Raw genomic sequence first — 13,555 nt, forward strand, 5'->3', positions numbered from 1 at the left:
GTGTGTGTGTGTGCGCGCAATGCGAGAATGTTAAAGGAAATGCAAAATTAATATATATATATATTATATATTTATGATGCAATTGTATTGTTTTTCTAAACGTCTTTCTTTAAATGTAACACCAAGTCCTGAATTCACAACATGAAAAATAAGCAGATTAGAATTTCACTTTTAATTTTTATTAAAGAACCTACTAAAGCATCAAGGCACATTATGGGAACGCCAATCCCCCAAGGAGGGCATTAACAAAAATAAAAATATGACATTATAACAAAATATTACAGATACACACAACAGTAAAACAAAGGTCATTATGTAAATAAAATTGAAAAAAACAAATCAATTGTCACACACACACACAGACAATTAAAATGACATTCAAGAAGGACATTAACTGTCTAGAATAAATGAATACTCCAAAATTGTTTCCTATTATTTAGCCATAAAATACATTTGTGCACAGATCTGATTATGAAGACTGTTTTGTATGAAAAGAGATTATAAAGCTACAATGTAATACATATAAAAACAAAGCACCGTCCATTGACATGTTACGCCATCAATTACATTACAAAAATCTCTGAGAAGCACTCAAGTTTTAATGACTTAGCAAGGCAGCAAGAATACTTTTCCTCCACAGAAAGAGAAACAGTTCATTTGAGCTAACAGCATAGTCCATATAGACAAAACTCTTTTAAGAGTGTAAACACATACAGAAACACAAAGGTAGATTAAGAAACTGTGAGAGCTCCTTATTATGAAAAAACAAAACAGATCTTCATCAAAGAAAACTTTCTTGTGGACATCATGTGGGCTGATTATAAGAATCTTTATGGCTCCGGAAACATGACTTGACCAATATGAATGCCTTAATTTTTCCTCAATAACTTTCAATACAGGTTGTTAGGCTTTAGTCCATTTCTTGTCACCGTTGTGACACTAAACCCCTGTCATCTGCTTGATCCAGCTGCGGTATTCTGTGACCCGTGTGTAGACACCAGGCCTGTTCTTGCGACCGCAGCCATCTCCCCAACTCACCACTCCAGCAAGGAACATGCGCCCATTGCTCTCAGTGGAAGTCATTGGCCCACCTGAGTCACCCTGGCAGGGGAAAGAGAAATATTTTGTACAATATTGAGAAACAAGTTCATGACATGTATCTGAATGTGAAAACAACAATCAAAAACTTTCATTTTACCTGACAGGCATCTACACCTCCACTCAATACACCTGCACAGATCATGCGTGGTGTTGTCCCATCATCCATCAGCTTGCTGCACACAGCGCTGTTAATAATGCGCACCTCTGCCTTCTGCAACACTGATGCAACATCATCTAGAGCAGGGAGAAGACACTTTCTTAGCTTACTAACTCATTTTTACATCATAATTTACATCATAATAACTCTTATTACATCATACTTTGTACTCAATGACATTCAGTATGTAGGTACGTTCTCTCATTATATGGTTTGGACAAATATAGCAACACTACCAGTTTTACCAGTTTTGTTTTAGAGTTTAGACACACTTGACTAAATTTGTGTTATGTGCAAAAACAACAACAAAAAAACGGTCTGTCTGGCAGTCGTGTCAGACTAAAGATTTTGGTTCAAATGCACTTCTAAGATTCAGCAATGATTCACTTATTTGCTCTGTAAAATAAAACCATTTTATATGTTCATTTATCTATTGTTATATTCAGACTTTTAATTTTAATTTCCTAAAAAAAGTGTACAATTATTTTTTGTGTTGGTGCCATATTACAATTCATTTTTTCATAGAACATCAATGAAAAATTAATTTTTAAATGCTTGAAATTAATTCTGTAGTATAAAGTATTAAGTATAAATGTATGTCTATATCTTTTTTTTTTTCTTTTCTTTTTTTGTAATATAAAAGTACTGTGAGGGATCTAAAATAAGATTGCAATACTCCCACACATCCATTTGTGTCATTCCATAGTTCTTTAGTTTTAAAATGACATTCAAAAAGTTAATTTTAGAATCAAGCATGACATTACTGTAAATGTCCTGGAAAAATTAATACTTTAAAATTGTTTCAGACTTCTTTCAAAAACATTAAAAAAATATTATGTTGTTACACGACTTACCAACTTCCTCTCTCATCTTGCCCCAGCCAGTGATCCATACAGATTTGCCTGCTGGGAAGTCATGTGTGGCGTCAGGTAAGCAGACAGGCCAGATGTTCTGGCTTAGAGTCACAGGGCTCTCCAACTCCATTAGAGCGATGTCATTGTCGTAGCTCATGGGATCGTACTGAGGGTGAGAAATTATGCGCTTCACACTTTTTAGGGTTGCCTTATTAGTCTCACCCTGGTTAATTAGGCCTAGGTAGACTTCCCACTGGTCAGGCTGAGAATACCTAGCAAAAGAACAAACAATCAGTCAGGATCAGTGCAGGAGAGATGGAGAGGACCAAACGAGATGAGAACTCACTTGAACTTTTCTGTGTCCTGCACGCAGTGAGCAGCAGTGACAAGCCAGCGGTTACTGATGACAGACGCCCCGCACACATGACCTTGTGTCTTCATGTGGAGGCTGACCTGCCAGGGCCATTCTCCCTCATTCGAGTCCTTTCCACCCACAATACGACTGGACTTGTAGGGCTTAGTCCCGCATTCTACAGTGAATCAGCAAATTTAACAAATATAAATACACATAATATTAATGGCATGTTTTTTTGATGTTGTAGGGAGAACTATAAATATTAAGAACTATTAACATTGTTACTATTATCATTCAAAACTATTACCTATCAAAAATGTACCATCGCATGAAAAATGGTGGGGATGGTTTTAAACATACAGTATCAGAAATACATAACAGAGGTCTTAACCTTCCAACAATTAAAATGGTCAATTTTGACATACTGTAATCTTTTGAATTGATATTCAATTCATTTTAAACAAAATATAGAAAATATTAAACATAATAAACATGTCGGAGTTCAAGTTTTAGTTGTGCTGCCTCATACAGTATTTTTGTGGAAACCGTGATACTTTTTTTCAGGATTCTTTGATGAACAGATTTTGTAACATTATAAAAGTCTTCAATGTCACTTTTGTGAACAACAAATCCCTCATGATTTCTCAGAGGAAAGAAAGAATAATTTTGAACTTACTACACTCTGCTTCATCCGAACCATCCTCACAGTCAGTTTCTCCATCACACATAGGGTTCAGCTTGCTAATGCATTGGTTATTCTTGCACTTATAAGAGTGATCAGAGCAGCGAATAACTATGGCTAGATATAAAAGAGAAGTAATTAAATCCAATGGTGTGACTGCTTATGTTGACAGCAGGTATAGTCAACCTCCAAGGTAAATTGTGCTGCTGATAAGAAACTAATTGTGAAATCATACGTAAGCAATAGAGGTATACATACATAATAATATCATTTATTATGCACTCAAATTGAGGCCAAAAACAGAAAAGATGACAGGGCAAGTGTGCCACAAACATCCTGAAAACTGAAGCCAAAGCATTTTGATCGCCCCCTAGTGGCTGGCTGCAGTCTAGGTCATAAACTCCGCCCTCTCCATGTAATCGAATGGGACGCGAACCAAACAAAAAAATCCAATTACATTTTAAAAAAAAATTTCCCAAAGATGGTTTCTGTCATTTTAAGTAGTTCTTATCACGCTGAGGTATGCTCAAGTGTTCGCTTTACAAAAAAATGTGGTTTTAGTTTAGTCTAACGTCATGATTGACAGCTGTGTGTTTGTGATTGAGTCTGCGGGAGCGGGAGCGGGACTATGGGCGGGACCTTGATACCTCTGTACTGCGCAGTCTCGGGCTCCGAATGACGTAATCAGCGCAAAATGTCAACGACTATTTCAACTACAGTGGCTTCATTTTTCTACAGTGCAAGGAAGTGGAGACATGTCATCTTTCTTTTTTACAGTCTATGCGACAACAGGCAAAGAAATTGCCATTATTGAATGTAAGTTCTTACATTTCGCACACTGAGATTCATCTGAACCATCTCCACAGTCGTTGTAGCCATTACACTGCTTCTGTGTTGAAATGCAGCGGCCATTTCGACATTTGAACTCTTGCGCTTTACAATTCCCTGTAGACAAAATCGAAAAAACAACCTGAAATCATCTCCATTACTCTTGCTCATGATTTCATGACTTTGAGAGCTGGTTTCATCCTTACCACAGTCTTCCTCATCAGTGCCATCTCCGCAATCATTCACCCCATCACAGAGCCAGAAACTGGGCTTGCAGAAGCCGTTCTTGCATTTGATTTGAGTCACATTACAGACTGCATGCATGGGTAAAGAAAGTAATGGAAAATCCCAAATGACACATTATTATAGTATTTCAAGAGCTTCTCTTTGTGAAAACAACTATAGAAAGACTGAGTACAAGTGGAATAAACTTACTGCAGCCCCTCTCATCACTCATATCTCCACAGTCATTGTAGCCATCACACTCTAGGTTAGTAGACACACACAGATCACTGTCACACTGGAACCTCCCCGGACAGGCTGTGGAAAGGTGATTGAGGTGTTTTTGTCATGATGGACTGGCTTAGAACATTGTGCTTTAAAATCAGCAGAAAACAATATGATTCTACTCACGATTAGTGGGTTCAAAGGCCTCAAACTCTGCAGAAAAGCCCTCACTCACGTAGGACAGGTCAGACTTAAATTTGACTGTTACTTGGTTTGATTTGATAGTGTACACTGTTTTAGGTGGCTTCTCCCCACATATTCTTGTAAAATAAAGGAAAATAATAGAGTGTGCATTAACATTTAAAAGTTTGGGGTCGGTAAGATTTGTTATTATTTTTGAAAGAAGGCTCTTATTATACCCACCAAGTCTTCATTTATTTGATCAAAAATACAGTAAAAATGTAATTTTGTGGAGTATCATTACAATTTAAAATAATAGTTCTATTAGTAACTTCTTAGTAGTGCATAAATGATCTAATTCTATTAGGGCTGGCGATATATCGCATTACATTATGCGATATATCGCAATCGCCATCACCTGCTTTCAGATGGAGCGGCATTTACAACACAGAGCCGTAGTTAACTGACAAGCTGAGCCATATCGCATTAATTATCACAGGCGATACGTCCGCGATAATTAATGCGATATGGCTCAGCTTGTCAGTTAACTACGGCTCTGTGTTGTAAATGCCGCTCCATCTGAAAGCAGGTGATGGCGATTTACTACTAATCAAGGAACCGTCTTTACTGACGAGATGCGCCTAACAATGTCATGCGATATATCGCCCAGCCCTAAATTCTATATATTTAATAGTTAGTAACATTTAATCAAGTAAATGATGATTATTTTGAAGCAACAGATCTGTGTAAATAATGCCTTTACATTGAAGAGACTTTTGTCTTACCTGTAATTTAACTCCAAGTAGTCTGTGGAACAGCTGATGGTGTCCTTTTCAGAGCTATGTATAGAGAACTTGTCAAACTTAATCTTGATATGCTTTCCTGGTGGAACCTATGAAACAGAAGAACATTTAAAAACTTACAATATTGTGAGGAACTAATGTAAGAAACAGACCAATGATGAAGGAAAATGTAAGTGACATTGAGAACAAATCTATTGTACCTCAATGTTCCAGACACACTCAATCTGAGGTGGGTAATGGGAGGGATAGCCAGGTGATGTGAAGGTACCCCGAAGCCCTGTTAGTCTCCCTCCGCAGTCTAAAGAATGTGACAATTTACTTCAGACAAATATTGGCCTTAGATTTGCTTGATTTAACACACAAGCACATGATTCGGAATTAAAGGGATAGTTCACCCACAAATTAAAATTCTGTCATTTACTCACCATAATGTCGTTCCAAACCTGTATGACTTTCTTTCTTCCGTGGAACACAAAAGAAGAGATTTTGTGTGTGTTTTTTTTTCTCACAGAAGCAAGTCATTTTCACGAATCAAGCCTCAACCATGAATTCCCTGGCTACAAGCACACAATCCACAAATTTCCTGGATTGATAGACAAATTACCCATTGGTCTGACAACTGTCAACGAAATTGTCTACAATCTGCTACTTCCATGCCTGTTTAAGCCGCTACTGTACTTCTGGAACCCAATTCTGCTCCAAATCTTCCACCAGAATATATAGATCTTAAGGAAGCTTTCAGCAAGATCAAGGCATCTCAACTTCCACTTCATCGCTCCAGTGATTGTAGTATCGAACTCATTCTAGATTCTACACACCCTAAAGGCCGCATCTTCCCTCTATCACAACCTGAATCAGAAACCATGAGGACATACATCGAGGAGGAATTGGCAAAGGGATTTATTCGACCGTCCACTTCTCCAGCCTCAGCCGGCTTCTTCTTTGTCAGTAAGAAGGATGGAGGGCTTCGCCCGTGCATCGACTACAGAGGGCTAAACGACATCACTGTCAAAGATCGCTACCCTTTACCTCTAGTCCCAGCAGCCCTCGAACAACTTCGCACAGCTAAATATTTCACAAAACTTGATCTCCAAAACGCCTACAATCTCATTCGAATTCAAGAGGGGGACGAATGGAAGACGGCTTTCTCTACTGCTACAGGGCACTATGAATATTTGGTTATGCCTTTCGGGCTGGCCAATAGTCCCTCTGTGTTCCAGGTATTCATTAATGATACCTTCCGAGACATGCTAAACAGATGGGTCATCGTATACATTGATGACATTCTCATCTACTCAGACTCCCTCAGGGATCACGTCAAACACGTTTGCATGGTCCTACAACGCTTAATATCTCATCAATTATATGCCAAGGCAGAGAAATGTGAGTTTCACCGAACTTCCATGTCATTTCTTGGTTGCGAAATCAGCCCAGAGGGAGTTGCCATGAATGACAAGAAGGTGCAAGCAGTGTTGAAATGGCCACAACCCGTGTTCGATCAAGGAGCTGCAACGATTTCTGGGGTTTGCTTACTTTTACAGACGCTTTATTAGAGGCTTCAGTACAATCGCAGGTCCTTTGACATCCATGACCAAGAAAGGAGGACAAAAACTACTCTGGTCACCAGCAGCCGTACAGTCTTTTCATGACCTGAAAAAACGTTTTACCAGTGCTCCTATATTGCACCATCCTGATCCCGAGTACGAGTTCATCATAGAGGTGGATGCATCCAACACTGGCATCGGTGCTGTTCTCTCTCAACGTCAGGGCACCCCTCCCAAAATGTTCCCTTGTGCTTATTTCTCACGCAAGCTCACCACAACAGAACAGAACTATGATGTCGGGATCCGTGAACTTTTAGCCATGCAGGCAGCCTTTGAAGAATGGCGACATTGGTTGGAGGGTGCCAAACATCCTTTCCTGGTACTAACTGACCACAGAAATCTGGAATATCTACGATCCGCGAAAAGACTCAACCCAAGGCAAGCAAGGTGGGAGTTATTCTTTACACGGTTTAATTTCACAATCACCTACCAACCTGGATCAAAGAATATAAAGGCAGACGCTCTCTCTCTGCAACATGAATCCACTCATCAACCACCATCCGGCAAATCCATCATCTCTCCCACCCTCATTCTTGCTCCTGTTCAATGGGATATCATGACAGAGTTAACAGAGGCTCAAAAATCAGATCCACCTCCACCAAACTGCCCACCTGACAGAACATATGTACCACCATCCTTCCGTAAAAGAATCACCCAATACGTCCATTCATCGCCCAGTTCCGGCCACCCTAGTATCACCGCCACTCTTCAACTACTCACAAACCTCTTTTGGTGGCTTTCCATACAGAAAGACACCATCTCCTTCATTCAGAACAGTCCGACATGCAGTATCTCCAAATCCTCCAAGCAACTACCAGCCAGTCTACTACGACCATTACCCATCCCTCAACGTCCTTGGTCTCACATTGCCATAGACTTTGTCACCGATCTCCCTAACTCCTGTCACGAATCAATCCTCTGTGGTTCCTCCTACTCGCCACCAGAGGGCTCCCTCTCCCAAATACTGATATTATCCATTTAAACTCCATTTTCCATGATCCCATGCCTGGTACTGATTATCTGCACACCTGGACTGTTTTCACCGTATCGATCCTTTGCCTATTGCCTTTGTGACTCTGCTTTGTTTGCCTGGATACTCGCTACTTTGTTTGCTGCCTGCCCTGAAACTCTGCCTGCCTTTTGACTACGTTTGTGTTCAGCCTTTGATATCTCTTTTGCTGGTGTTTGACCCCTGCCTGTTTGTTCTACGTTTAATGCTGATAATAAATATACTGCACATGGATCTCAATGCCGCTGCCTCTTCATTACAGTCATACAGGTTTGGAATGGCATGAGGGTGAGTAAATAATGACAATTTTCATTTTTTGGGTGAACTATTCCTTTAACATTTTCCAAAACACCTAGCTTTGGCAGGTCACTTGCAAGCAGGGGAGCATTAACGCACAATAATGACTGGACAACTTTCTGTAAAGTCATACAGGCCGAGAGAGCCACTCTGCGCTTGAACGCGAGTTAAGTAACTTTCGCGCGGATATAATCTGTGTTATCTGAAAGTTTCAGATCCAGTCACTGTTTTCCATCTGTGCTGCTTTAATCTCAATTTTAATTTCAGGAGGTTTTAAATCTGGGGATGGAAAAACAGGAATCCCAATATTGCTTAAACGTGATAATTAAACATTAAAATGCTATGATTTAATTAATTAAACGAGAGCACTGCCTGTTGCAAGTAAAAAACGTTTTTTTCTGTTATGCATTCTACGTGCTCGCGCTTTAGTTTTAGAGCAGTTTGCAATCATCAAATAGCCCACATTTATTGAAGTGTCTATTTACACCAAATAACTTCAAAACTCTTTGTTTACACTAAGCGCAATAGGCCGCTTTGTCGTTAGAGACCATTCGCTCACAGAAGTCTGGTTGGGCCAGACAAAATAATGCTAATAGTTAATAGTGTGGGGGTAAGGCGCGTATTACACAATTTTTGATGAAAATCGACTCGAGTTCGAATCTGCCTTTTACCGAACTCGCTCTTACTTCCTTTTCCCATCACATATCAGATCGGAATGGCATTTATTTTCAATAAAAACTATGAAATATTCAAAAAGTGGAACTAAAGTATCTAAAGTGTGTTTAATAATAAAGTGTTTATCGGATAGGGTTGGAGGTAGGTGTAGCTTTATTGTCCCAATAAGGCGGCATCCAATTAATAATCATTAACACTCTGTTATTGCATACCGTTTAATGTACAACAACACTGAGGTGCAAATAGTATCTGCCACTATTTTTAAGTATAAATAGCAATCACGTATTGCAAATGCTGCTATTTTCACATAGTGTATATAATCTATTGCTATTTAAACTTTTATGTACACATTTATACCAAGTGATTGTTTTGATCTGCTGATGAATAATACATTTTTTAATTTATGAGTTTATATTATTTTTTCATGGCATTTTCTTTTCATATTACCTCCATATAACGCCTATAATAATATAGTGTTTATAAGTGCAGCGCAGCTTTGTTTATGTAGCACCTATAATTCTGCTGTTCCACAAGTGCAATCTACTAGCAAAGAGTGAATTTGCACACGCACCTATTTTTGACCCATATTTGACCCATATTTGACCCATGTTGTAAATGTTAGATGTGTATTGACAAGATACATTTTTATCGGCCAACCCTAATGCTGTAGCCCAGGGGTTATCTTACGGTACCCCTGCTTGCAAGTGTCCAGTTATTTTATAAAGAACTGCAATGCAACATGGTTTATATTAATATTAAAATGTTTGTCTGACCCTTGCAAATACAAAAATAATTTCAGTAATGTCAGTTAATTTAGTTGTAACCTTTGAACAATAATGTATGTATTAATGTTCCTCACAAACCATCAAAATTAATATATTAGGAACAAAATCAAAATGTGTGTGTACATTTTTGCGACAGAGTTTTACTGACACAGCGCATATGGGTATATATGATGTTGCAAGTGACAATGATCTGAATTATACTATTCTCATAAGGAAAACTTTTTTTTTTTTTTAAATAATGCAGTTTCATGGCAGACAAGAAATATTTTTATCCAGTAAATTTGCCATTGGCAAATGTGTCAAAAAGGGAATTCTGGACCCTACACAGGAGTTTATATATCATTAAACTCTACCTTGAATTTTGGCTGGAATCTGAGAGTAAAATGCCCTGAAACCTGGGAAGTTTTTCTCTTCATTTGTAACCAGTGTAACCAGCATGACATTCCCAGAGGAGATGAAAATGAGCTTCTCATTTGGTAAGCGATATCCACATTTCCTGCATGAACACTGTTGTTAGATTCCACATATCACAAAGACAATGACAAAAAACAGGCATGTGCATTGTGACACTGCTCACACATGCGGTACTGTGTCATGGAGAGGATGACTGAGAGCGTATGAACACTTACTCTGTTATGACTTGCTTCTCTGATGGTGCTAATGAGTCATACACTTTGATGAAATCATTATGACAGTCTTTCTCCAGGTCTAGGACATCAAACTCTAATCTGATCCTGTGCTCTGGGTCGGCCCGAATCTGCCACTCGCTGTAAAGGTTGGGAGAGTAGGAGGAATCAGGAAACCCTGGAGACCGGATAATTTCTGTCTGGTTCTCATGGGCATGATGAGACCTCTTAATGGACCCTGAAAGACAGGACAAGTTCAATACTGCGATATGAACACATACATAGATAAATGTAAGGAGCATATCTTTTACTCACGTTTGAGGTTTTTGCCAGCTAACCGAGCATCCACAGCTGTAATACACACCAAAATATATATGAATTTTGACTGTAAACAATTAAGACTGAATAGTGCTAGACTAAAATGAGACCCATGTTTCTTTGAAGTTTCTGGTTAGATTGCAAGAGGTGACAGACTGAAACTATGCGGGTAATATGAAACCCTCTTCCAGTAGATTTACCTCCTGATGTCATGCCATCAATGGTGAGGCTATTGTCAGTCTTCCGACCAAAACCACTCCGGCTTTTCCGTACATTTTCCACCCCATCCATGGATGCAATGGCCTCTTCCACAGCAGATATTTTGGACTCCCGCACATTAAACTCAGACAGGTAATATGCGATGATACCGTTATTACTGCCCTCACTATAGGGGAAGAAAATTTTATGAAACTTTTTATGAATACAAATCAATGCAAATAACCATGAATGAGATTCATAGTATGAAATGAGTCCGGCATATTCTGTGATGCCCTAATATATTTATAGCTTTGTTTCAAAAGAGACTTTGTTTCAAAAGAGGGTGGACTATTCAAGGTTGGCTGACAAATAACTTGTTCATTTACTTGATTTTGAATATAAGGGGTGCTGTGATTGGTCACACTTAAATAGTCCTGCAGTGTGACAAACAAATTTTTAAGGCCAATTTACACCGCACAGATAAACACGTTTGTGGGTTTTGTTGGACCAGCGTTACCCCTGTCAGCGTCTGTTGTCGTTGGACGGGGTTTGTTTTCACCCGATTGAACGTTTTGAATCAGCGTTTGTCGGTGTCTGTTGGGGCAGTGTGAATAAGAGTTATTTTTCATAAAATTCTAAATCCCATGGCAGACTTGCTTGTTGATGTTTGTCTGTGCTGTGTGAGTTGGCCTTTAAAGAACAAATATTCCATGCTGTCTGTCAGTTAATATAAGGTCATCTCATCTGCATATATAATAACTATAGAAAAATGAAAAGAGTGAACTTTCTGATTGACCTTTCATGTCAACTAACCATCATTTTCTCTCATGAGTGTAAGAATTATTTAATTACCTGAAACCTTGCACACTGGATGCGACATGGTACCTGGACAGCAAGGGCACTTGACCGTATATTGTTTTGAGCTGAAAGACAAGGTAGAATTATGCAAATTATTAAGATTATGAACTGAATATACCACTTCCTAGAAATAGCCATTGATGAAGTAGACAAATAAAAACATGAATAAAAAACCTTTCAAAGAAACATGACCACCTCACCTGCTTTGAGACCTTTGAGGCCAGTTCTTTATATTCAGTGCTGTTAGAGTTTTCATAAGCATCTGAGAACGTCTGACTGGAGATGGTCAAAGAACCACTAAACAACTTCTTCACCTTTCCAATTGGCCTGACTATAACAGTAAACATGCTGGTTATTGTTATTGTTTTATCAAAATCATTCAGATTTGCTGTTTATGGTGATAATAGCAGTGTGTTAGTTTACAGGTTAAATAACTCACAATGGAAATGCCACACTAGCACTCCAGTTACTAATGCAATGATGGCTAATGCTGTGGGTAGACCTATTGCCACAATCAACCTGGCCCTGCGCGATATCCTCTTCTGTAACTTCTTTGCATCCGATGCAGGAAGAAACTGCTCTGTCTGGTCCAAGCCACTGTCCTACAGAGAAATGTAAAATACACTTGTGCTTTTTGAGTTGGTTACATGTGACTGTTACGTGTAGAATGAGTTAGCCTACTCTCTGTAACCCCGAGGACACACTGTACCGTACATGACTAAAATGCAATTTTGAACCACCCATGTGAAAACAGGCTATTCCTCTTAAGCAGTCCAATTTCACTGCTATGAGTAGGCCTACATGGAATAATGTGCTAGCAACTGTTTTCTAAATCCTGAACCAACACCTTTCTAATCAGCGTCAACAACCCACCCCAGTCAAGTATGCGTTGGCACGAGTGTGTGTGTGTGAGTCACGTGACTGAAGTGAACGCTTTTCTTAATTGAGGAAAAACAGGTTATTTTGATGGCAGTCTTTTGGTTAAACATCTTTAAATACATATTTACAGTATATAGTTATTTTTAAAATATTGGTGGAGGATACTGAGGAATTTTTTTTTAAGTACAAGCACAATGTAAACTTGAGACTGAAACTGCAATGACAATTTAACCATTGGTTTTAAGCTATATAAAACAGTGAAGCAAATTAGACAGGCATATACATTTAATACATAATACAATTACAGCTATAGCCTACTAGTTATAGTATATGTATAGCCTATAGTTATAATATACAAACTAAAATGGCCTATATCTTAATATAACTACCAAACAAATTAGGCTGTTAATTATGTAAATTCCAAACACAAACAGCATTGTACAAAGAGTCCCAGTAGTTGTTTCAGGGTAATAACGCCTGAAACAACTGACAACACGAAAAAAATAGTAATAAAGATACTCAGTTTAAAACATACCGGAAATTTTTTTCCCTTTCCAGATTTGTCCATGTCATTCGACGTATTTGTCAAATTGGCCGCTGTCAGTCCACTGTGTTGCCGTTCATGTGTCATGTTCACCTATAGCGAAACCCGCTGACACGCGCGCGCAGGTGTCTGCTGGATTAACCAGAAACTAGCCCTCAATCCAGCCCTTTTTTTTGCATGATCTTTTAGAATCGAGACGGTATAACCCTGTTGATTTTATTATTAATGTAGGTTTTGGATATGAAAAACAAACATATTGATTGTAAATCGTAAAGTTACACTTCCCACCCAGTTTCAAGCTGCAGGTGAGTCTCTCGCAACCATCCTGTGCTGTACTTCCTGTAGACATGAGAAC

General features: G+C 38.8%; 1 protein-coding gene across 1 annotated transcript; it reads right to left on the minus strand.

The window, feature by feature from the left end:
- Positions 1–158: 158 nt before the first annotated feature.
- On the minus strand, positions 159–13,555 carry st14b (ST14 transmembrane serine protease matriptase b). The gene is made up of 19 exons (XM_079898706.1): positions 13,192–13,555; positions 12,217–12,379; positions 11,978–12,108; positions 11,772–11,842; positions 10,922–11,106; positions 10,719–10,754; positions 10,407–10,641; positions 10,131–10,273; positions 5,608–5,705; positions 5,390–5,496; positions 4,611–4,744; positions 4,413–4,517; positions 4,184–4,291; positions 3,978–4,094; positions 3,144–3,266; positions 2,459–2,642; positions 2,113–2,384; positions 1,199–1,335; positions 159–1,101 (listed from the first exon to the last, which is right to left on the minus strand). The coding sequence occupies exons 1-19, from the start codon at positions 13,285–13,287 to the stop codon at positions 940–942; spliced, it is 2,607 nt and encodes an 868-aa protein (XP_079754832.1). The 5' UTR covers positions 13,288–13,555; the 3' UTR covers positions 159–939.

The sequence above is a fragment of the Squalius cephalus genome (assembly GCF_949319135.1).
Source record: "Squalius cephalus genome assembly, chromosome: 17".
Lineage (NCBI taxonomy): Eukaryota > Metazoa > Chordata > Actinopteri > Cypriniformes > Leuciscidae > Squalius > Squalius cephalus.